The sequence below is a fragment of the Drosophila ananassae genome (assembly GCF_017639315.1).
Source record: "Drosophila ananassae strain 14024-0371.13 chromosome 4 unlocalized genomic scaffold, ASM1763931v2 tig00000054, whole genome shotgun sequence".
Classification (NCBI taxonomy): domain Eukaryota; kingdom Metazoa; phylum Arthropoda; class Insecta; order Diptera; family Drosophilidae; genus Drosophila; species Drosophila ananassae.
Window position 1 is genome coordinate 1,197,130 of NW_025319037.1, and position 27,216 is coordinate 1,224,345.

At 39.3% G+C, this 27,216-nt stretch overlaps 1 protein-coding gene across 2 annotated transcripts in view; it reads left to right on the plus strand.

The window, feature by feature from the left end:
* LOC6495047 (sodium- and chloride-dependent GABA transporter 1) overlaps window positions 1-27,216 on the plus strand; it is a 124,474-nt gene that overhangs the window by 63,535 nt on the left and 33,723 nt on the right. For both annotated transcript variants that reach the window (XR_006507821.1, XM_001953417.4), the window contains exons 2-3: window positions 3,855-4,122; window positions 17,771-17,872. Coding sequence is in view for 1 of the 2 variants with exons in the window: in XM_001953417.4 (XP_001953453.3) it covers window positions 3,855-4,122; window positions 17,771-17,872 (370 nt within the window). In the remaining variant the exon portion in view is untranslated. The remainder of the gene's footprint in view (window positions 1-3,854; window positions 4,123-17,770; window positions 17,873-27,216) is intronic.

Genomic DNA, 27,216 nt, shown 5'->3' on the forward strand with positions numbered 1-27,216 from the left:
GGTGCAGGGCATGGGGATGACGATGACTCCCGTTTATAAAAATGTTGTTTCGCGATGCGAACTTTAAATTGTTTTTTGTTTTTAAATTCACAGCACGAGTTGCAAGAAACTTTTTTGTTTTAATTATTATTATTTTTTTTATATATTATATATCTTTATATTCTTTGTGTCACTATCACTCGTTGCTTTATTTATAAATTATAGTAAACAAGTCCACCCGGGGGCGCCAAAATGTTTACTGAGATTAGTTTATCTCAACACTTTCGAAAAAAACTAAAAGTGGCTGTTTACTAAAATTTTCACAACGACGAAAAGAAAAGACAAGCTCTCGACTCCACGTTATAATTCGCTATATTCAACCAAAAAAGAATTAAGCCTAGCTTATCTATTGCGGCTAAGCGGGGCGAATTCGCAAGAGAGCGCAACTAAGCTGTTATTTCGCTCCCGCTCCGCCCTATGCTAACTTAGACTAGACTTCAATTTGTTCTCGACTTTTAATTGTACTACTAATCTAATCTAATCATTCTACAGACTATTATTTGAGATGCAAAGGAAGGACTATCAGAATACAGTTTGGGAAGTTTACTACGTAACCCTCTAGTATTCTGATAGTTAAGTGTTAGTGAAGATATCAGTTTTTTGAAACTGAGGAAAATGAGATAGAAGGTTGGTCAGTGGCCGTAACATGTGGGAGTTTTACACCCACAGGTTTGGTTATTTTTTTCTTCACCGCACTTGGCTGATGTTCTTGGACGAAAATGTTCTCTGGCCAAAAGCTGGCGGACTTTTAGTCCACTTTTATCCACCTTTAGTCTGCCTCATGAACGATCTCATTTCGTCCTGAACAGTACGACAACCATCACAGCAAAAGTTGAGACCAGACCTACATGAAATAGCATCCGAAAAAACGTTTTCACAAAGCCAGCAGTGGATGGTAGGCTGAAAAGAGGAGATTGTCTTATTACAAGTCTTAATTCCATAATTATTAAAAATGAAATAATTAATTTATAAAAAAATTGTTTAAAATTAAATAATTAATTTGTTAATTCTATTTGTTTTTATTATTGAGGAACCTTGAACCACTGTACCAAGAAAACAAAAGGGGGAGATTAAAGAGAGCAGTTAGTGCGAGTTAGTAAAATGTAAAGAATAGAGAGAGATAAGAATCTCTATTGAACGAGAATAGAAGCAATAAAATAGAAGCAACACCGTAAAAGATGAAGAAGCAGAGCAGGGCTATGTTTGGAAGGAAAATTAATCAAATTATTATTTAACTCCAAATATATCACTGTACACGCGAAGCGACACAGATCTAAAAATTGCAAAATGTTGTTTTTTTTTTAAATGTGTATAGTAATAAACACCGAATGTTTAGGATTTTATAAAAACGCAGTGCGCACAAAAAAACACGTCCGTCCGCTTTAAGATAAAGAGTGAAGGTTTCAAGGTTGTACAAGGTTTAAAAACGAACTTTAACGAGAATTTATCAGATTATTGTTTTTTTCGAGTTCTTTAAAAATAATTCTTTATTTTTCACTGTCCACTTTACACGTTTTGAGTATTACCAGCTGTAACGCTTTTAGCTTTCTGATAACGGCCGAATCGAACAATTTCAAGTCCAATTTCAATCTTTATTAATGAGGAGTTTAACCTTAAAACAAGCGCAGCGGCCGGTCAAGCTCAATTCCAATAAACAAGAGCATAACTATAAGCTTGGGCACAGAAGCTCTACCAAAAATTAAAAGCTAATGCGCTAAAAATACGTATGATGTATACGTATGATGACTTTTTAATCGGTTCAGTTGGTGGCTACTTGACCCAACACCAGCTAAATTTAACTTGGAATTTCGCGATCAGACTCAATCTTTTTTTCTAATACAATGCGAGTAAATTACAAAATTACTATTTTAATTTAGACTACTTACAATATTACATATTTATATATATATTTATTATTTATATATATTAAATATTTATATATTTACAATAGCGTAAGAGATGAAAGGACTCGCTGAGACCGTTTCTATTTGCCCATGCCCTCTTAGCTTGTTTGTCGTGCGGTCAAAAAGTGTTTGTGGAAATTTTTCGGTGGATAAAATTGCTCTGCAGCCACCACCCTCTGACGATCACCGCTACGTTCCATAAAAGGGACGAAAGTACTAGACATCCTTGAGTGACCCTGCTGACTCTGATCTCTGATAAGACACCCAACCTAATGTTGCCTCGACATGTTAGACCTGTTAATCCGCCATATTAAGTGAACGAATTCGTCAAGCCATACTAGCAGCTGTCAAGAGCGCTGAAAGTCCTATGAATAAGGGGTTGAACAAGTTAAGAGAGGTGTTTCATTTTCGGAAAAACCCACACTGGAATAGTCTATCGCAATTGGAAGAAAGGAATCCTCAAATGCAACAGTGATGAAAATTTTAGACAGACACTGACTAGGAGATCTACTTCAGAAATAATCATTGCGTTTGTCTCAGGAGATATTGGTAAGCCCAGATTTTTCAGGTCGACAACGCTGATGTTATGAGGTTGACTTAAAGACCAGAGTTCCATCGAAGGACGAAGCAGATAGCCAACAAGCATTTCTGATTCAGGGAGAAAATTACGGAGATGGAATTTGGGATCGAGCACGTATCAACTGAGGAAAAACTCGCAGATAATGATAACAAACGAAATTGGACTCTTTTGAAGGAAAAATACCAGTTTGGTTCGCTTTACATAGAATCAGCTTATAAGATATACCTAGTCGAAAATATAATACCTCGAATAGTTCAAGTTACTTAATTATTAGGTTTGTTTCAGCTTATACTTTTCTTTTTTATAATATCCAAGTGTCCACTGTGATGGTGATGTGATATATGATTAAATATCGAGAGAACTAAGATAAATGAGAGGCAGCTGCTGTCTCTCATTTTCTCTCGGACACTGCTCTCTGCAGACTGCTGCTTAACCTGAAATTCTTTCCCCAAGTGACGCCTAATGGCTTGACTTTAGGATCAAGCAATTCTAGCCAGTGGCCACATCATTGGAAATAGGCCTAAGGTTCATCGGAATAGGGTTCGGAATAGGTCCATGACGGCCGAAGGTACGCCATTTGAATAACGGACCACCAGCTTAAAAATGTTGCTGGCTTTAGAATATCAAAGTCGGCAGAATCTTCTGAAATTGACAAATATGGTCATGAGATATGGTTTATTTGCATTGTATTGGACAACTACGGTAGTGAAGTTCTTCCACTATGATCCGTCGGTGCAGCAGGTTATAAATAGGATGCACTTTGTTTTTTTCTGGTGTTATACACTCTGGCCCTCAATCTTAAAGAGTGGTTGCAGTTTTTTGTCTTTGTTTAAAATAGTAAAGATATATTTTAAAGAGAAATTTTTGCATTTCCGATTTTGTTTAAAGCTTTATCCCAGGAGGGTAATTCTATTGCTAAAGTTTTTATTATTCCACGAATAATATGCCACGAATATTATATACAATATGCCATAATAAATGGGATGGCTTATTTTAGGTTTGTTTCCGTAATCTGTTGCGGACTCAGCTTTCTTTTTTCTTTGTTGTAGCAATCCATGTCAGTCTCTATAGTCGGACTCGCATTTTGATTTTTTGCTTTCCAATCTTTTTTTGGAAATTGATTACTCCACATTTGCGAAACCTAATTATTTCACCATGCCAGCATTGTTTCATATATAGTTGCATATGACTTTGATATAGATGGCTTCCCAAACGGCATATAAACAGATATTATTCAGATTGAACAGAAATATTTTATATACATTTCAGGTATAAAACATATTTAAAGTAAATTTTATTTATTTTTATATTTTATAATTTTATAATTTCAGCTTATTAAACTTCAGCCCCTTCCTGAACGTGGATCATGGTCTTCAAAGCTTGATTTTATCCTCTCAGTAGTGGGATTGGCAATCGGCTTAGGGAATGTTTGGAGATTCCCCTACTTGTGCTATAAAAATGGAGGAGGCGCTTTTTTATTACCATATATGTTGACGTTATTTTTGGCTGGCATACCAATGTTTTTTATGGAGCTAGCTTTGGGTCAGATGTTAACTATTGGGGGACTTGGCGTTTTTAAAATAGCTCCCATTTTTAAAGGTATCATATTATATTTTATTTAATTTGAAAAATATACATTTACATTTAGTATAAATATTAATTAAGAAATAACAAGTGCGGCCTTTTAAGATTTTATCAAATAAAAGAAGAAAGGAAAGCTGACTTCGCTCGGAGTCGATGTTGATATACCGAGTCGATGTTGTATGATTGCAGTTAGGTAACAGCTTATATAATATTATTATTATATATAAATCGCATATAGTTGGCCAATCCCTTTGGGAATTTCATTATCAAATCAATTTTATAATATTATAAAATGGTGGAAACAGCACCAGGCATTTTTAAAAATAACAATACTGCGCCATTTCCGATCGTTCAGTTACAAGGAAACTATTGGATATAGTCGGGCGATCCATATGCAATTTGGCCAGATTGGATTATGTTGCTCAGAATGGAATGCGTAGTCCCATCCATATAGCTTAAAAAAGAACAAAGTTAAGCCAATTCGGACCCATCAATTATATGGCAGCTTGGGATATAGACGACCGATCCCGGCCGTTTTGACTTAGAAGGATGTGGACAAAGTTTGAAGTCGATAGCTTTAAAGCTGAATGACTAGTTTGCGTAGAAACAGACAGACGGCCATCTCATATCGGCTCAGGAGGTGATCCTGATCCAGAATATATATACTTTATAGGGTCAGTGATGCCTCCCTCACTGCGTTGCACACTTTTGAACAAAATTTTAATACCCTCTGCAAGGGTATAAATATGAATAGGGCAGAGCTAAATCAGTAACACTGTGCGACACTTTGACACAAGGAAATAAGGGTGGGTGAATATTTCGTATCCTGATATTTCACTGTGGACGGCAATTCACGAGGTGACGAACTCCAGTCCTTGGCGAAAAGTCATGCCGTTGCAAAAGTCATTTGGTTTGGTAGAAATTTAGGTGAAAGTACAAACATTTTGAATCACTGCAATGGGACTGGTGAAGACATTTTAGTCAAATAGAATATTAAAAGAATTTATTCGCCTTTTCCTCCTAAAGACGCTTCGATTGGTACCTCAACCGACCCGTTCCGACATATCGTTCAGAAATTATTCAAGAAATTCGATTCGTCCCGCTGTTTGTCTGTTTAAACTATTTTATTCTTGACAATCCGGAAAAAATTGGAGGGGGTTAATAAAACATGAGCGACTTTTATTCTAAAACTTTTTTAAATACCTTCAGTTTACGTTAAAAAATTAAAATAACTTTGTTTATTAAAAACAAGAAAGGAAAGCTAACTTCTGGCGGAGCCGAAGTTGATATACCCTTGCAGTTCAGTCGCAGCCCGCTAGGTGGCGCCACGCATCTTATATTATTAGATATATAGCGGATCGTATATAGTCGGCCGATCCTTATGAAATTTGGCATATCGAATTATTTTGCCCAAAAAGTAATCTGTACCAAGTCCCATCTTTCTAACTTAAAAAACACCAAAGTTATGCCAATTTCGATCGTTCTATGACAGCTATAGGATATAGTCGGCCGATCCTTATGAAATTTTGTACACAAGATATTTTGGTCAAATATAACATGTGTGGAAAGTCCCAACCCTCTAACTTAAAAAACACCAAAGTTATGGCATTTCCGATCAATCAGTTATATGGCAGCTATAGGATATAGTCCACCGATCCCGGCCGTTCCGACTTATATACTACCTTCAAGGAAAAAAATGATGTGTGCAAAGTTTCAACTCTTGCACAGACGGACAGACGGAAGACAGACGGACATGCTCATATCGACTCAGGAGGTGATCCTGATCAAGAATATATATACTTTATAGGGTCGGAGATGTCTCCTTCACTGCGTTGCACACTTTTGACCAAAATTAACCCTCTGCAAGGGTATAAAAATTATAATCAATGAAGATATTAAACATATTCAACATGTCTTCAACCGTTAAATAGGTTTTTTAAATATGTATTTGACATTCGTTGAGACCAAACTTCGTAATAGTAGACAAAAAATTAAACTGAAGAAAAATTTTGTTCCGGAAAATTTGTTTTAAAAATTGGCTTAATATTATATATGTTGCACGTGGCAATTAATTTTCTAATAAAAATGTTGGAAACACCCCAAGCATCTTTAAAAATAGTTATGTTGTGCCATGCTTGGTATGCAGGTTCGTCACCGGTATTTTACCTCGTCAAGAGGTTGCAGAGGGTATTATAATTTTGGTCCAAAGTGTGTGTTGGTTTTATTCCAGCTTGAATATAAAGACGTCCGGCTTGGTTGAGTATATGCATATAAGTGCATATAATGGTTGAGATACACGATGCATATAAACGAACAAAACTTTTATTCAATACTTATAGTGACAGCTGAAACGAACTCGATACATCGATACATATTAAGTGCTAGAGGTTACAGTGTTGTTACGATAGTTTCAATAGTGTGCAACGCGTTGAAGGAGACATCTCCGACTCTATAAAGTATATACATATGTCGGGAAATGGTACTCGTTTTCCTCTGTCATTTTGTATTTCACCACGCGCAGCGAGTCGCAATGATATTCTTTTACGTCCGTTCACTTCTGATGGCTGTTGGCATCATTGCGCCACGCTCAGCAGGGCTTTACTCTCCTTCCCTACTGCGCTCTTATTCAAATAAGCTTATCTCTCTTCATTCTCTCTTCATTTGCAATGCTCATTTATTTCCTCTTAGACTATACACTTATAATTAAGAAGTAAATAATATTTGAAATTAAATCTAACTTATCTCCGACACGCCTTCCTGACTATAATACGTCCTTGCTTTGCATAGTACAAGACTTATCAGAACACATCATTGTCAATATCCTATATTACTTATATTATCCCTATGATTACAAAGCTTACTTATACTTCAAATCAATTGCTCTTCTTGTGCCTTCAATCGTTAGTTTGACGGGATAACACTTCTCAAATTCTCTAGAGTACAAGCTCTCTTATGTACAAACCCAACCACTTGGATATCCATCAGAGATTAGCTTAGCAGGATAACTCTCTTCTCTTTTAAGCTCTCTTCCACTCAAGCTCAATCATCTGGTTACCATTTCACTCATCATCAAATCATAATTTTAGCAGGCTTCTCTCATACAAATCAGAGTACTATGCTCTCTTCTGCATAAAATCTTTCCTCTGCACCCCTCTAAGGTCACAGATCTCTTGCTTGCACGGACTACTTTTTTTGCCGTCGTCAAGCTCTTCTGCTAATTCCAAAGTCTCTCGATCTTTAGGCACACTACGCACACTATCATGTGGATATTTATACATACTTCTAGTTGTCAATGACTTTAACAAATATCGGTCACCATCTAGCAACTGCACAATTTCGAATGGTCCCTTAAATTTTGGATCCAACTTCGTTTGGTGCCGCTCTTCGTTCTTCAGTAATATATGATCGTTAATTTTATGCTGGGCATGCTTTTTATCCACTCTTGCCTTATCATACTAAGCATTCTTACTTATGCCTTCTTTCGCGCTCTTCCTCATTTACAGTGAGCATTCCCAAGGGCCTCACTTCTTTGCCAATCATCAGTTTTAATGGACTATGGTTAGTTATCCGGTTCAAGGTACAGTGAAGCATCTACCTTGGTCCGCTATAATTCTGTTAGGAACACCAAATATCGATATCGCAGACTTTACTGACTGTTTGCAGTTAACCGTGTCCAAGTTCCAGGTGTGGTACAGGTAAACAAACTTGGTGAAGGTATCAATTTGAACTATGACGTATTCCTTCTCGTCCTTTTTTCCGCTAAATTTCCGACTCATATCAATGTGTACCGTATGCCATGCCGTATCTTTGGGAATGGGATGTAACTCCGATTGAATTTTACCTGACACCGATTTTGAAAATGTACATGTCACACAATTTTCTACAAATCTTCGCACGTATTTTGACATTCCATCAAACCAATATTGCTCGTAAATCTTATCTAGGGTTTTTGCCACCCCAAGTGCATTACAGCCTCGTGAACATGATTAACCGCCGACCACCTAAATGCCCTGGGTACGACTGGCAAGCATCGACTTGCATCTTCCCATTTCTTTGAATTTTACGATGCAGCAAACTATTCCTGATTTCATAAAAATAAGCTATTTCTTTCTGCATTTCATCACTATTTTACGTGGTCATGATTTGCGATATGTCTTGATCACGCTTCTGTTCGGATATAAACCAGTTGTGGGTTATAGTTGCCAAGTCAAACTTTTCTGTTCTACTATAGTGACGGGATTCCTAGACAAGCAGTCAACGTGAGCCATTTGGCTCCCTTTCTTGTATTCCACCTGGAATTTGTATGACTGCAGAAATGACCACCAACGATGAACCCGCGGTGTCAATACCGCATTCTTTTGACTTGCACTAACAGAATTACAATCCGTATATACTGTGAATTTTCTGCCGCTTAAATAATATCGGAAATTTCTGATCGCTTTGTACACCGCCAATGTCTTGAGTTCATACGAGTGATATTTTGTAATACTCAACTACACAGCGCTGACCATCATGTGTAATAGCATAGCGCCATACCCATTGGCGCTAGCATCCGTATGCAGCTCTATTGGTAAATTGGGATCGAATATGATCAACACGGGGTCACTGGTTAGCACCTTAATGTTTTTTTATCGAATTTCCTCATGCTTATCGCTCCACTCAAATTCGTTTATTTTTGAAGTTAGCAGATAAAGAGGCTTCATTACTTCTGAGAAGTGTGGGACAAATTTCCGGACTTTGATAATACGCTTTGCAATCTGTCAAATGCTTTCTCTATACTACTAGAAACAAATTATTCAATACTTATAGTGACAGCTGAAACGAACTCGATACATCGATACATATTAAGTGCTAGAGGTTACAGTGTTGTTACGATAGTTTCAATAGTGTGCAACGCGTTGAAGGAGACATCTCCGACTCTATAAAGTATATACATATGTCGGGAAATGGTACTCGTTTTCCTCTGTCATTTTGTATTTCACCACGCGCAGCGAGTCGCAATGATATTCTTTTACGTCCGTTCACTTCTGATGGCTGTTGGCATCATTGCGCCACGCTCAGCAGGGCTTTACTCTCCTTCCCTACTGCGCTCTTATTCAAATAAGCTTATCTCTCTTCATTCTCTCTTCATTTGCAATGCTCATTTATTTCCTCTTAGACTATACACTTATAATTAAGAAGTAAATAATATTTGAAATTAAATCTAACTTATCTCCGACACGCCTTCCTGACTATAATACGTCCTTGCTTTGCATAGTACAAGACTTATCAGAACACATCATTGTCAATATCCTATATTACTTATATTATCCCTATGATTACAAAGCTTACTTATACTTCAAATCAATTGCTCTTCTTGTGCCTTCAATCGTTAGTTTGACGGGATAACACTTCTCAAATTCTCTAGAGTACAAGCTCTCTTATGTACAAACCCAACCACTTGGATATCCATCAGAGATTAGCTTAGCAGGATAACTCTCTTCTCTTTTAAGCTCTCTTCCACTCAAGCTCAATCATCTGGTTACCATTTCACTCATCATCAAATCATAATTTTAGCAGGCTTCTCTCATACAAATCAGAGTACTATGCTCTCTTCTGCATAAAATCTTTCCTCTGCACCCCTCTAAGGTCACAGATCTCTTGCTTGCACGGACTACTTTTTTTGCCGTCGTCAAGCTCTTCTGCTAATTCCAAAGTCTCTCGATCTTTAGGCACACTACGCACACTATCATGTGGATATTTATACACACTTCTAGTTGTCAATGACTTTAACAAATATCGGTCACCATCTAGCAACTGCACAATTTCGAATGGTCCCTTAAATTTTGGATCCAACTTCGTTTGGTGCCGCTCTTCGTTCTTCAGTAATATATGATCGTTAATTTTATGCTGGGCATGCTTTTTATCCACTCTTGCCTTATCATACTAAGCATTCTTACTTATGCCTTCTTTCGCGCTCTTCCTCATTTACAGTGAGCATTCCCAAGGGCCTCACTTCTTTGCCAATCATCAGTTTTAATGGACTATGGTTAGTTATCCGGTTCAAGGTACAGTGAAGCATCTACCTTGGTCCGCTATAATTCTGTTAGGAACACCAAATATCGATATCGCAGACTTTACTGACTGTTTGCAGTTAACCGTGTCCAAGTTCCAGGTGTGGTACAGGTAAACAAACTTGGTGAAGGTATCAATTTGAACTATGACGTATTCCTTCTCGTCCTTTTTTCCGCTAAATTTCCGACTCATATCAATGTGTACCGTATGCCATGCCGTATCTTTGGGAATGGGATGTAACTCCGATTGAATTTTACCTGACACCGATTTTGAAAATGTACATGTCACACAATTTTCTACAAATCTTCGCACGTATTTTGACATTCCATCAAACCAATATTGCTCGTAAATCTTATCTAGGGTTTTTGCCACCCCAAGTGCATTACAGCCTCGTGAACATGATTAACCGCCGACCACCTAAATGCCCTGGGTACGACTGGCAAGCATCGACTTGCATCTTCCCATTTCTTTGAATTTTACGATGCAGCAAACTATTCCTGATTTCATAAAAATAAGCTATTTCTTTCTGCATTTCATCACTATTTTACGTGGTCATGATTTGCGATATGTCTTGATCACGCTTCTGTTCGGATATAAACCAGTTGTGGGTTATAGTTGCCAAGTCAAACTTTTCTGTTCTACTATAGTGACGGGATTCCTAGACAAGCAGTCAACGTGAGCCATTTGGCTCCCTTTCTTGTATTCCACCTGGAATTTGTATGACTGCAGAAATGACCACCAACGATGAACCCGCGGTGTCAATACCGCATTCTTTTGACTTGCACTAACAGAATTACAATCCGTATATACTGTGAATTTTCTGCCGCTTAAATAATATCGGAAATTTCTGATCGCTTTGTACACCGCCAATGTCTTGAGTTCATACGAGTGATATTTTGTAATACTCAACTACACAGCGCTGACCATCATGTGTAATAGCATAGCGCCATACCCATTGGCGCTAGCATCCGTATGCAGCTCTATTGGTAAATTGGGATCGAATATGATCAACACGGGGTCACTGGTTAGCACCTTAATGTTTTTTTATCGAATTTCCTCATGCTTATCGCTCCACTCAAATTCGTTTATTTTTGAAGTTAGCAGATAAAGAGGCTTCATTACTTCTGAGAAGTGTGGGACAAATTTCCGGACTTTGATAATACGCTTTGCAATCTGTCAAATGCTTTCTCTATACTACTAGAAACAAATTATTCAATACTTATAGTGACAGCTGAAACGAACTCGATACATCGATACATATTAAGTGCTAGAGGTTACAGTGTTGTTACGATAGTTTCAATAGTGTGCAACGCGTTGAAGGAGACATCTCCGACTCTATAAAGTATATACATATGTCGGGAAATGGTACTCGTTTTCCTCTGTCATTTTGTATTTCACCACGCGCAGCGAGTCGCAATGATATTCTTTTACGTCCGTTCACTTCTGATGGCTGTTGGCATCATTGCGCCACGCTCAGCAGGGCTTTACTCTCCTTCCCTACTGCGCTCTTATTCAAATAAGCTTATCTCTCTTCATTCTCTCTTCATTTGCAATGCTCATTTATTTCCTCTTAGACTATACACTTATAATTAAGAAGTAAATAATATTTGAAATTAAATCTAACTTATCTCCAACACGCCTTCCTGACTATAATACGTCCTTGCTTTGCATAGTACAAGACTTATCAGAACACATCATTGTCAATATCCTATATTACTTATATTATCCCTATGATTACAAAGCTTACTTATACTTCAAATCAATTGCTCTTCTTGTGCCTTCAATCGTTAGTTTGACGGGATAACACTTCTCAAATTCTCTAGAGTACAAGCTCTCTTATGTACAAACCCAACCACTTGGATATCCATCAGAGATTAGCTTAGCAGGATAACTCTCTTCTCTTTTAAGCTCTCTTCCACTCAAGCTCAATCATCTGGTTACCATTTCACTCATCATCAAATCATAATTTTAGCAGGCTTCTCTCATACAAATCAGAGTACTATGCTCTCTTCTGCATAAAATCTTTCCTCTGCACCCCTCTAAGGTCACAGATCTCTTGCTTGCACGGACTACTTTTTTTGCCGTCGTCAAGCTCTTCTGCTAATTCCAAAGTCTCTCGATCTTTAGGCACACTACGCACACTATCATGTGGATATTTATACACACTTCTAGTTGTCAATGACTTTAACAAATATCGGTCACCATCTAGCAACTGCACAATTTCGAATGGTCCCTTAAATTTTGGATCCAACTTCGTTTGGTGCCGCTCTTCGTTCTTCAGTAATATATGATCGTTAATTTTATGCTGGGCATGCTTTTTATCCACTCTTGCCTTATCATACTAAGCATTCTTACTTGTGCCTTCTTTCGCGCTCTTCCTCATTTACAGTGAGCATTCCCAAGGGCCTCACTTCTTTGCCAATCATCAGTTTTAATGGACTATGGTTAGTTATCCGGTTCAAGGTACAGAGAAGCATCTACCTTGGTCCGCTATAATTCTGTTAGGAACACCAAATATCGATATCGCAGACTTTACTGACTGTTTGCTGTTAACCGTGTCCAAGTTCCAGGTGTGGTACAGGTAAACAAACTTGGTGAAGGTATCAATTTGAACTATGACGTATTCCTTCTCGTCCTTTTTTCCGCTAAATTTCCGACTCATATCAATGTGTACCGTATGCCATGCCGTATCTTTGGGAATGGGATGTAACTCCGATTGAATTTTACCTGACACCGATTTTGAAAATGTACATGTCACACAATTTTCTACAAATCTTCGCACGTATTTTGACATTCCATCAAACCAATATTGCTCGTAAATCTTATCTAGGGTTTTTGCCACCCCAAGTGCATTACAGCCTCGTGAACATGATTAACCGCCGACCACCTAAATGCCCTGGGTACGACTGGCAAGCATCGACTTGCATCTTCCCATTTCTTTGAATTTTACGATGCAGCAAACTATTCCTGATTTCATAAAAATAAGCTATTTCTTTCTGCATTTCATCACTATTTTACGTGGTCATGATTTGCGATATGTCTTGATCACGCTTCTGTTCGGATATAAACCAGTTGTGGGTTATAGTTGCCAAGTCAAACTTTTCTGTTCTACTATAGTGACGGGATTCCTAGACAAGCAGTCAACGTGAGCCATTTGGCTCCCTTTCTTGTATTCCACCTGGAATTTGTATGACTGCAGAAATGACCACCAACGATGAACCCGCGGTGTCAATACCGCATTCTTTTGACTTGCACTAACAGAATTACAATCCGTATATACTGTGAATTTTCTGCCGCTTAAATAATATCGGAAATTTCTGATCGCTTTGTACACCGCCAATGTCTTGAGTTCATACGAGTGATATTTTGTAATACTCAACTACACAGCGCTGACCATCATGTGTAATAGCATAGCGCCATACCCATTGGCGCTAGCATCCGTATGCAGCTCTATTGGTAAATTGGGATCGAATATGATCAACACGGGGTCACTGGTTAGCACCTTAATGTTTTTTTATCGAATTTCCTCATGCTTATCGCTCCACTCAAATTCGTTTATTTTTGAAGTTAGCAGATAAAGAGGCTTCATTACTTCTGAGAAGTGTGGGACAAATTTCCGGACTTTGATAATACGCTTTGCAATCTGTCAAATGCTTTCTCTATAGTACTAGAAACAATTAATACGACATCGATGTAAACTACTGCGTATTTATTAACCAAATCCCCTAAAGCTCCCACTATGACACGTTGGCATGGCTAAAAATTCATATTGACCCTGTGGGGTCACGAATGCAGATCGCTCAACCGAATAGGGGTGAATTGGCACCTGATAGAAGACACTGGCCATGTCTAGGCTAGAGAAATATTTACCGCCTCGCAGCGATCTATTTGGTCTGATATTAATGGCAAGGGGTATCTATCTGACACAGTATTTGCGTTGAGTTCTCGATAATCTGTCACTGCCGTCCTTCTTTTTTACAAGTAACATTGGACTAGCGAAAGGGGAGCTACTTGGTCTAATTACGTTGGATTCTAGCATTTGCTGAATCTTTTCTCTTACTATTTCTTTCTCACTCTCGCTAAGACGATATGGTCGTCTCTGTAACGCTTTGTTTACATCTACTAAACGGATTTCTAAAGAACCTGTAGTAACACGTGTATTTGGAATGCCATCAATGAGATAGTTGGAATATTTGGCCAGTATGTCGTTTAATTTTAACTTATCACAATTGTTTAACTCCACATTAACATTACTTTTATGATCTATCGCATTTACATTTTTATCATTATTTAAAGACAATACTGTTTGAGTTCTGTAGATATCGAATCTATCTCTTTCTAAAGTTACTCCAAAACCAAGCTTAAAAATGTCTTGTCCAATTATCATATCATATTTAAGGCACTTATTATCTGGGTGCATGGCACAAACAATTGTGTCATAGCGCCCGCGGGCGTTCCGTCACTTTTTGAAAGTGTCATATCGCCCACGGGCGCTTGAAAGTGTCAAATCGCCCGCGGGCGACATGTTAACACAATTAAGTATTTAAATTTACTTTATTAAAAGCGCAAGCAAAATTTTTTTTACATAAAATCGCGCGATTTTTATGTAAAGCAGTCTTTTATGTAGCGAATATAACGCGAACTTTCCATCAAAATACTTTTAATTTTAAACAATTGTTTCTGGCTTGTAAGAAGCAGCAACTTAGAAATGGTAGAAAATAGAAGAAATAGAAAGTCCAGGTACAATTTTAAATTCATAGCCGGATTCCATTTCATGTGCACTTAGTTTCGAGATCAATCGCAAACTGAATAGAATATTATTGTGCCAAAAACATGTAAAGCGCGATTGCAAACGAGATAACACATTAAACAGTATTATTAAAAACGGTACTTTCATTGATTCTTGATAAACTTTGCAAGTATTAAGAAGAGCTGTGACATTTTCGGTGCGGACAATATGGCACTTTTAAAAGTGTCAGAACGCCCGCGGGCGCTATGACACAATTGTTTGTTATGACATGCATCCTTATTATCTACTACGTGAAATGACAATTCAAAATTAAATTCAGAAATTTGTACATATGGTGGACAGAATTTGCATATTGCTCTTGCTCGTTTCGTTCTTCTGTTCTCCTCTTGCGACACTCCATTGCCTTTTGTCCAAGTTTCCCGCAATTATGGCATCTAATCGGCGTCTGCATTTTGAATCTCTTCTTTTCCGGTCCCTCTGATCCAGAAAATTCTACATTTCTGCTGAACGTGTGTGCCTTGACTTGTTGTTACAGTTCAGCACGCGTTTTTATGTTTGTAGGTATCTCTACACGCTGCAGTCTGGGGTCAATTTGGGATGCATGAGCCAAGACTAGGGATATGGCGATCTCCTCATGGGTCATTGATTTAAACTTGGTCAATAATGATGTAATTAATCGACTGGAATACATCGACAGGCATTCATTTGCATTGGGACGTCCCTTGAGCATATTGAGCAAGACTGCTGCCGGCGTCTCGTTGCCTTCGTAGCGTTCCATGAACAATTCTCGGAATTGCGACCAGCTCATTCCAGGAAAACAAATTTGCGACAGCCACTGCGATGCACTACCGAGCAGCGATTTGCTGAGCGTCATCACCAAGGATGCACCTTCTTGTGGATGTTCACTAAGAATCATGTCCGTCGTTTTGCACCATGCTGCCGCGTCGGCTTCTGCAGCTTCGGGGTTGAATGTCGGTAACATCGCGGATGCGGCGCGCGTGTCAGGTTGCGGCGTTGCTTTTAGTAGTTTGGTGAACACTCTATTTAGCGATTCTAATAGTCTGCGCCAGCTATTTTCCGAGTTATCTTGGAATGGGCGATGATTCCACTTCTAATGTCGGGAAATAGTGGTCGTTTTCCTCTGCCATTTTGTATTTCACCACGCGCAGCGAGTCGCAATGATCTTCTTTTACGTCCGTTCACTTTCGATGGCTGTTCTTGATTGCCTTCTCTTTCCTCTTCCTTATTTTCATCATTGCGCCACGTTCAGCAGGGCTTTACTCTCCTTCCCTACCGCTCTCTTATTCAAATGAGCTTCTCTCTCTTCATTTTCAATGCTCATTTATTTCGTCTTAGACTATACACTTAACTTATAATTAATCAGTAAATAATATTTGAAATTAAATTTAACTTATCTCCGACATATACTTGATCAGGATCGCCTCCTGAGTCGATATCTTTCTGCCCGTCGGTCTGTAAACTAGTCTCTCAATTTTAAGCCTATCAAGTTGATAGCTTCTCCCCATAGAGACTCCACCATTCCAGACTGCGTCAGCAAGCAGAGGACCATCTCCACTAACGTACGGTTACGATATTGTCAACTGCCGCCTGATCCCATTCGGTTTGAGAAAATTGTCAAAGGTTTTGTTAACAAATTCCTTTCCGTTGTCGCTTCGTGTACACTTTAAAAGCTTTCCAGTTTTTCTCTCCATGTGCTCCTTAAATTCCACGAACTTTGGGAATACCTCCTCTTTGCCTTTCAGAAAGTAAACAAATATGCGACGCGACGTCATCGTTTAGTACAATTGTGTATCGATCTGTCTTTAGCTTGACTACTCCTTTTCTCTCCGCCTGCAGAAATCCGTCTCCAGCTAATCCAATCGTCTCGGTATGCTTCTTTGTAACCAAGTCTTCATTACAGCACATGTGGCGTGCAGCACCGCTATTCAAACACATACTGAGCTCCCAACAAGCTTCACTGCCTTTGTCCTGTTAGAACTTGCGCCTTTTTTTTTAGCGACACTCGGCTTTTACATGTCCACGCTTGCCATAGTTATTTGCTGGGTTTGCAACGAAAGGCTATGCGTGCAAGTCGCTCGTTTCAGATTTGTATCGTCTTTCTCCCTCTTCTTTGATTTTGATTCGGCGTGCCTCAAATTCCGGCAGTGTGCCGCGCCCCTCGATGGTCCATGGTCCATACTGGTATATGTATGTATGTGCCCTGTGCGCATAACCTGTTGGTTTTATTCTTGCTTGAGTAAAAAGACGTCCGGGTTGGTTGGTAAACAAACAAAACTTTTATTCAATACTTATAGTGACTGCAAAAACGAACTATCGATACATATTAAGTATGTTTCAATAGTGTGAAACGCAGTGAGGGAGACATTTCCGACCCTATAAAGTATATATACCTGACCGTCTGTCTGTTTCTGCACAAACTAGTCTCTCAGTTTTAAAGCTATCAAGTTGAAACTTTGTACACATCCTTCTTTTGTTTGCACGCAGTATATAAGTCGGAACGGTGTTTTTTAAGATGGGACTTGGTACAGAGTCTATTTTAGGCAAAGTAATCTGATTTGCGAAATTACAAAGGGATCAGCCGATTACATCCTATAGCTGCCATATAACTGAACGATCGAAAATGGTGCAACCTTGCTATTTTTAAAGATGCTTGGGGCTGTTTCCAACATTTTTATTAGATAAGTGATTCCATGGTGAAATTCTCATAAGGATCGACCAACTATTTACGATCATACATATATATAATAATATAAGCTGCTACTTAACTGGTATATCAACTTCGGCTTAATTTAATAAATAAATTTTAATTTTTATATTTATGCTTATTCTATTTTAAAGGAATTGGCTATGCAGCAGCTGTTATGTCCTGTTGGATGAATGTTTATTATATTGTCATTCTGGCTTGGGCGGTATTTTATTTCTTTATGTCAATGAGAGCTGGTAAGTGATAATTTTAAACCTTTACCCTTTTTCCTATTACTAATTTATAATAAAATAAAAAAAAAAAATTTTTTTTAAATATATGTATTTGTCAATTGTCAATTTGATACCAATGGCCATATTTAATATATTTATACATATATTTATATTTTATAATTTATATTATATAATATATATAATCAAATAAAAACAAGAAAGAAAAGCTAACTTCGGGAGGAGCCGAAGTTGATATACCCTTGCAGTTAAGGTTGTGCCATTTCCAAACGTTCAGTTATATGGCGGCTATCGGATGTAGTCGGCCGATCATAATGAAATTTGGTAGAACAAATAAGATTCAATTTGGTATTTTTCATTTACCCAAATTTCTCCCAAGCCAAATTTTTGTCAAATGTTTTGAGAATTTTTAATTCTTTGGCTATAAGTATATAGTGTCTTCACGCGCTAACTATAACCTAGGGCATGCGGCGACACCTAGCAGACTGCTAATTTTTATACCCAGTACTCGTAGAGTACAAGGGTATTTTTTAGTTTTTACGTTGATACGGCTAGTATATCGATATAGCTAAGTCCGTCTGCTAGTATGAAAGCTCGAATCTCAGAGACTATAATGAATTCAGCATTAGAATTTTGCACCACTTCTTACCTTACATAAACAAAATACATTTCTATAAATTTAACTGATAGAGTGTGTGGAACATGGTTCTCATCAATAGATATTTTATTTTTAGTTGTCCTGCCAATGATGAAACTACGAAGTCGTTTCACATTGTTCTGATATCCTATGCTATCAGTTCACTATCTTTTTTGGCCAAAAATATTAGTTAGAGAAGGGAAACTCATTTAGAAGGTCATTTCATTTAAAAGGGAAACTTGAGTATAACCGTCCTTATATTTCGGTTTCAACTAAATATTAAAGTTCATATCTTAAGTTTTTAATTAATAATTGGAAGAAGAATGAAGGCAATGTGTGCAATAAAATTGTACCCACTAAGAACATCATTAAATTTCCAGGTAAGCTATAAAAGTCAGTGTAGAGTCGAGCCGTAGTTGAGTCGATGGTTGAGCATCACTGTTTCAAACCATTTAGCGACAAATTTCATGCTAAATTCAAATAAAAAGTATAAAGTTTCTTATGGTTCAACCGCACAGTGAAAAAACTATAAAAAAAATATAAGTCGCACCGAGTTCAACGCTAAGGGACAAAGGGATACAAAGTTTCCAAGACTAGTCGATAAATCCGACAGCGATATGGACGAAACAACTATTATAGAATCGAAAAAACTTGTTTTGCAACATTGCAAAAATTCATGGAATAAATGATAGCACAATAGAAATCTCTCTCAAATAAAGTCATGCAAAAGTAGTCATCTTGGCAGAGGATTTTGATAAATTAAATTTAAAAAGAAGCAAAAGGTTGATTCCTGGATTAATATCGGCGCTGCTTCTTCTATTAATAATACTTCAATGGACTGTGTCGCACAGGGCGGCATTCTGTAACGAACTGTTTCGCTTGTTTTTGCTCGCAACAAATGCTGCGGCTAGCTCTCAGAGTTTGTGGGTCGTTCCACCGAATTTATATATTCGACGTGACTACCCGAGCCCAGAAATATCACCAAGTGCTTCGTTAAACAATATCCCTTTTTATATCTTGTTTACAATGGGTGAATCTCTTCGAATGCTGCTGCTCGACTCCGCCGTTTGACAGCTCGTACTCCCGTCGTTCCCTGGTCCCCGTTCCGGGTTGGTGCAAATATACACGCCTTCCCAAAGCTTTCATCCAGCAGGACGTGTGGTCTTGGTGCCTGTCGCCGGTTTGGCTCAAGGTTCCATCAGTTTGAACTTACGTGCTCCAGCTGCGGGGCCTATGCTGCTCCTCTCCTGCCGCTCCCGTTGCCGCTCTCGATGTTGGTGTCGCCGTTGATCCGCTCCCTGTCATTGACGTCGCCGCTCCCCATTGTCGCTGCTTCTCTTGCTATGGGCGCCGTGGATCGTCGTTATCCTTTGATCACTGGGAATGCCCTTTCGTCGTGGCCGGCCTCCAAACACCTTCGTGCCTACGCTACGCAGGATCTATGGTTGACCAGAGGTTTGGCTTCGCGCCTCCTTCACTGCAGGTGATCGCTGTGGGTACGCCTCAGCAAGCCTGGATCAAGAGTCTCCTGACTTGACCGGGGTGTCCCGGTCTTGGTTGTTTGGTTTTGGTTTTATATGCGGTTTTATATGCGGGCTTGAGTTCCCGAGCTGGATCCCCCTCGCTTTACAGGATGACACCTGGTCGTCGTGATCAGAAATCGTTAAGGCTGAGATCCGTCGATAAGATAATCGATAAGATCCGTCGTTATTACTCCGACACCAGGACACCTATCGTGTTCGGGAATAAACCAACCCGACTCGATTTTCCTTAGGCTTCAGTTATTCAGAGGATCCTTGATTCTTTCCCGCTTGCTCCTTGTTTTATCCTCGCGTTATGACTCTCATACAGCCGTCGGACTTACCCACAGGAAGTCCTTAAGCCACGGATCAGAGATCCTTGCATACTCGCTCTAAATCCCGCACTTGAGATTGTGAGACTTACCCACGAGGGGTCCTTCAGCCTATACTCCTATTTCCACCAAAGAAAACTTTCCCGCTTGAATGTCAGACTTACCGGGGGACTTTCACTCAACACTTCCAGCTTTCCTAGAAGACTCGGCTCAAGTGGCCCTCCTTATCTAGCGCCTGAAGCGCCCGTTTATCCTTGTAATTCTCGCTTCCTGCCGTTAATCGTTCATTCCTCTGTTCACGCTGTTAATCCTTTCTTCCGACGCATTTCCAATGGCGGGTTTCCTTTGTTGCCCCCCTTGGCCCCGCTTTGCCTCCGATTCAAATTGATCCGTCTAGAAACCCCCGCGCTGCCCCCTTTGACCGTTCCAAATGCATTTCTTCTTTTCTGCATTTTCTAAACACAGTCGCGCTGTCGCGGGCCGCTACGTTCCCAGCCATCCCCGCTCTCTCCTACGACATTCGAGAGCGGCCGCGACGGTCCGCCCGGAACCGTTTCGTTCCACGCTGTTTCCTCTTTCGCATGGAAGAAGGCGCGCAGCCGTGCTGGTTCGTCTGCTCCCCTTGCTGCACCCTCATACCGTCTATATTCCGCGTTTCTTTCCTTCCGTACTTTCTAAACATAGCCGCGCTGGCCCGTCCAGAACCATTACGTTTCACGCCGACTCTTCTTTCTCCTTTGTCCGTGTGCGCAGCCGTGCCAGCTTGCCTGCCCCCTCTGTGGCGCCCTCTTACCAACTGTCTCGGCGTGTGGGAGATTTAATCTCCTCACAATCCATGACCTCGTTTACACACAGACTAATTTATTACTAGCGCTGTCAAACTGATCTTTATATATATGCGTGCTTACACATGCACATACAAGGTTTCATGTGTGTGCGTTCGACTTCGTTTTGAAACCATCTAAAATTTTTTATATTTGTAACTTTTCAGGCTAACTACCCTAAGAAAATGTCATACTGTTGGATCTCAAAGTGGTAATGCATTAGGGATAGGCTTTAATTCTAATGAAGGAAATTTAATTGACACCCATTGAGGGGCTACCAGAAAAGTGGTCTATATTTAGTACCAAGTTCTATGAACCATTGCTTATGGATAATCTAATCTTGAAAATTTGCTAGAGAAGGCTAGAGAAGGGGTTTAAGAAATGTTGATAAATATAGGTAATGTTAAGCATATTATAAATTGGTAACAGTTATATACAGATAATTATATAATTGAGGCACTGCGAATCATAATCAAAGAAGAGGGAGAAAGACGATCTCAATCTGGAACGAGCGACTTGCACGCATAGCCTTTCGTTGCAAACCCAGCAAATAACTATGGCAAGCGTGGACATGTAAAAGCCGAGTGTCGCTAAAAAAAAGGCGCAAGTTCTAACAGGACAAAAGCAGTGAAGCTTGTTGGGAGCTCAGTATGTGTTTGAATAGCGGTGCTGCACGCAACATGTGCTGTAATGAAGACTTGGTTACAAAGAAGCATACCGAGACGATTGGATTAGCTGGAGACGGATTTCTGCAGGCGGAGAGAAAAGGAGTAGTCAAGCTAAAGACAGATCGATACACAATTGTATTAAACGATGACGTCGCGTCGCATATTTGTTTACTTTCTGAAAGGCAAAGAGGAGGTATTCCCAAAGTTCGTGGAATTTAAGGAGCACATGGAGAGAAAAACTGGAAAGCTTTTAAAGTGTACACGAAGCGACAACGGAAAGGAATTTGTTAACGCAACCTTTGATAATTTTCTCAAAGCAAATGGGGTCAGGCGGCAGTTGACAATCCCGTAACAGTAGGTTAGTGGAGATGGCCCGATGCTTGCTGATGCAGTCTGGACTGGTGGAGTCTATGGGGAGAAGGTTTATTTACATCCGTGTATCTACGAAACAGATCGCCTACAAACGCACTGAAAGACATGACTCCGATGGAAGCGTGGAACGGTAAAAACCATCAATATCTACTTTTAAAGTTTTTGGTTGTTTCGCCGTTGCATTGGATAAGGGGAACTGAAGGATGAGAGGGAAAACTGTAGCAACGATGTAGGCTCAGATGGCAAAATCAACACCGGCTCGCCCGGATAGGGCAGTTCGGACGACGAAAGCTCATGCGACCAAGACAAGGCATAAAAAATGATCACAGCAGCGACGATTTCATCAGCGTAGAGGATGAGGACACCAGAGGGAATGAGGACAACGGCCAGGACGGAAAACGAGTGGGTCCTGGAAGAGCTAAACTAAACGAAGAACAACAGATAAACCTAGACGCCCGCGAAAGCAGTTCAATGTTTTAAAAGCGACATATTTATTTCAATAAGCTACGAAGAAGCAATTGGATGTCCAGATTCTGAATTATGGTTGAAAGCGATGAATCGAGGGTACGAAGCTCTTATGAACAATCATACTTGACAGACAGTAAATGTTCCCAAGACATAACGCGCTATAGGCTGCACATGGGTTTTTACTGTGAAGTGGGGTGTCAATGGTCAAGTGCAACGTTTTAAGGCACCGCTAGTGGCCAAGTATTTCACAGCAGTAGGACTGTGCGAGTAATTACACAGCTGGGGAATTAAATACAGATTTGTTCACCTGTCTGTCAAATTGAGAGCATTCGTTCCATATTTGCCTTAGCTGCACAGTTAAAACTAGATTTTCACCAGATGGATGTCTGTACGGCTTATCTAAAGATCATGCGGACGGCGTGCTTTTGCTAAAAAAGGCAATATATGGCCTTACACAGTCTGGCATAGAATGAAACTGTAAACTGGGTGGAGTTCTACAAGGCATTGGTTTAAACCCATGATTTTTACATGACATGTCTATAAATGTCAAGTGGACCGCATCTTGCACTTAGTCTTGTATACGTGGAAGACCTGATCATAGCTTGTCAAGATAAAGATGATCTCATGAGCATTAAAAGCAAGATATCTCAGGCGAATTGGGGGAGATAATGCCCCATTTATTGGGAATCTGCTTCAGCGGCACGGCATTGGGGATTGTAGAGCCGCTGCAACTCCACTGGATGCAGGATTTCGAATTATATGCGACAAAGAGGATGCAAAAGAGTCAAGGAAAAGACATATCAAGAGGTCATAGGAGAACTTTACATAGGAGTAGGCCAGAAATTTTATATTCAGTATCTAAATCGGCGCAGCGCAATAAGGATCCCCATATTGAGCATTGGACAGGAGTAAAACATGTATTCAGATATTTGCCATCGACAAAAGATCTTAAATTGCTTACAAAATAAGCAATGAGCCTTTAGCCGGTTACGTGGACGCTGACTGTTGAGGCGAAAAAACTGATAAAAAGTCATTCACAGGATACCTATTATATCTAGCTGGAGGACCAATATCTCCGTTGCGGAGAATCTGAAACAGCAACAGTTATGCATACTGACAGTACATCATTCAAGATCAAAATAAATTGATATCAGGTATCATTTTGTAAGAGATGTAGTTAAGGAAGGGCTGATTATTTTCAAGTATCTTTCTACTAAACAGGTGGTTGCAGGTATATTAAAAAAGAACCTTCAGAAACAAAAAAATTGTGAGCTTACTTAAACGTAAAGTTTGTATTAAAATATAAAATGAGAGCTTACATTGAGGAAGGGTATTGACACTATCGTAATAATACTGTAACCACTAGCCTTTAATATGTATCGATAGTTCGATTTTGCAGTCACTATGAGTAAATAAAAGTTTTGTTCGCTTACCAACCAATGGACGTCTTTTTACTCAAGCAGGAATAAATCCAATAGGTTATGAGCCCAGGGCACACATAAAAGTAAGGACCACGTTATGCTTAAGTGAAAAATATATACGAAATATATCTCTATACGAAAGCTTCAACGTGAGTTTGCTATACCAAATCCACAAATTGGAAGAAATTACAATAAAAACAAGAAAGGAAAGCTAACTTCGGGCGGAGCCGAAGTTTATATACCCTTGCAGTTGAGTCGCAGCCCGCTAGGTGGCGCCACGCATCTTATATTATTAGATATATAGCGGATCGTATATAGTTCACCGATCCTTATGAAATTTGGCATATCGAATTATTTTGCCCAAAGAGGAACCCCCATTGAAACCCCCATCCTTCTAACTTGAAAAACAACGAAGTTATAGCATTTCCGATCAATCAGTTATATGGCAGCTATAGGATATAGTCGGACGATCCTTAAGAAATTCGACAAATCAGATTTTTTTTCCCAAAATAGAATCTGTACCAAATCCCATCTTTCTAACATAAAAAACACCAAAGTTATGCCAATTTCGGTCGTTCTATGACAGCTATAGGATATAGTAGGCCCATCCTTATGAAATTTTGTACATAAGATATTTTGGTCAAATATAACATGTGTGGAAAGTCCCAACCCTCTAACTTAAAAAACACCAAAGTTATGGCATTTCCGATCAATCAGTTATATGGCAGCTATAGGATAGTCGACCGATCCCGGCCGTTCCGACTATATACTGTATATATACTGCCTGCAAAGGAAAGAAGGGTGTGTTCTACACACTACAACTTCTAACAAGCTGAACCTGCAATAGATACGTTTTGAACAAAGAAACAGTTTTAGATAGCCATGACTTTTTGAAAATATGAGATTAAAAACTCCAATTTAATTGAAGAAATTATTGTTCAACCACCTATAATAAATTCAATAAAATTATTTCGAGTTTTTCCTTAAATCTTAAATTAAAACATAGTATGATCTACTGATTTCAATAAGAAAATAAAAATCTTCCATAGAAAAATGTTTGGGAAAAAATCATAGAAGACCAAAAATTAATTTAGAAAATCTGAGATTTCAACTTTGGATGAGTATTCCAAAGATATGGTAACTGCTAGATACCATTTTTTAATTTTAGTTGGTACACATACATTTCAAAAATGATATGTACTGGAAACAATGATGGTCATCGTAAAATTTGATCGATTTCTTCTCTTAGGTGTACCGCGGAAACTGTGGGTGATAAAACCTTTGTTTGTTCTGGACTTTGATTCAGGGGATCCTAAAGGTTACGGAGCAGGTGAAATTATGCATGGAGATTTTTTGCTGTTGGCCTGTGTTATTAATGAAATTAGATTTTTACAGCACTTTCCAAATGAAAGCAGTTTGTTCTCTGTTTGTGTGTTTGTCTGTTTGCACTATTGTTTCTTGACAATTCTGAAAAAATTGATATATTTGTTACTAAAATATCAACAACTTTTGCTCCACAATTTATTGTGTGTATATATATTAAGCTGCCATATAGCTTGTAATAGACGCGTTTCAAATCAGATTTTCAATACTTAAAAGATTTTCAATACCCAAAGCTTCCCAAAGCGCATACGCTAAAAATAACATAAAGCGCATGCGAAACTGGGAGACAAAACAGAGAAGAAATACATGCTGATAACAACAGCTGCAGCTAAGCATTTTATGATTATTTTAAATGCATTTTTTTCTTTACTGTTTGAATCTGTTTTTGACATAGTCGAGATGTAACTAAGGAACCCACCACCTAGGAAAAATTTGTCTTTCCTGTTTGGATCTGTTATGGACATAGTCGAGATGTAACTGAGGAACCCACCACCTAGGTCTTGAAGCCGGAGTGACTGCAGGGCTGGGCAGTGGCATAGAAAATGCTCCACAGTTACTTCCTCTTCTTCATCCCTACAGCTGCGGCAGTAGTCGTTGTGGGGTGAGTTCATTCGCCTAGCATGTGTTTCCACCAGTGTCCCGTGATGCCGTGCTGATTCGGGTTCGATTCATCCTAAGTATTTGTGATGTTCTGTTGTTTGACATTTTGGGCCCGATTTGGCGAACGAGTCGGCAATTGGGAACGGATTCCCAGCTGAACTGGTTTTCCTTTTTGTTGGCTTGTCTAAGTTGGAGCTTGAAAGGGGCTATAGGTACACCGGTACCCCCTAGTTCTCCCTGGAGCAGTATAGTGATGCCTTTGCGCGCCAATTCTTCTGCTATGCAGTTGCCAGTGATGTCCCTGTGACCAGAGACCCAGAGACTCCCATCTTGTGAAAAGATTTCCCAGCTTTTTAGGGCCATTTTTCTTTTTTTAGGACTGCCCACCATACCAGCACTCCATACAGTAGTTTGGGTATCACTATGGCCGTATAGATCCAGCTTACAATATAAGGGGATATACCCCACTTGTTTGCTATGGCTTCTTTGCAGGTAATGAGCGCTACAGCAGTCTTTTTGACCTTTCCTCAATATTGAAGTTCCAATTTATCTTTCTATCAAGAATTAGCCCTAGGAATTTATTACTAAAGAAGAGCCATTGGTTGTTAAGTCTGGGGGGACGAGGGCATTGTATTTGTATATCCTGCTGAGATGAATTAACTCTGTGTTCTGCGCATTTACTCCTAAGCCATTTCTGCTTGTCCATTCTGCTAGGGTCTTCCGCATATGCCACTATCCTGCAGCCTCCCTCTTCCATCTTGCATAGTATCGAGTTGTCAGCTATGTTCCATAGGAGAGGAGAGAGGACTCCGCCTTGTGGTGTGCCTCTGTGGACGGCCCTTGTTAAAGAAGATGTGCCTAGTGAGGACGTTGTTCAAGGCTCCTTCTATATCCAGAAAGTCTACCAGGGTATATTTCTTATGAGAAAAGGCTTTGTCTATTTTGGAAAAGAGCGCTTGGAAGGCAGTCTCGGTGGATTAACCCTTTTTGTAAGCATGCTGTGCGTTAGAGATTTGGGTGGGGTTAAGTGTTGATCTTGAGTGGAGGCCTATGACTCTTTCTAGCGGAAGAATGATAAACTGATTGGTCTGAAATTTTTGGGCTCGTGTGTAATGTCTTGCCTGC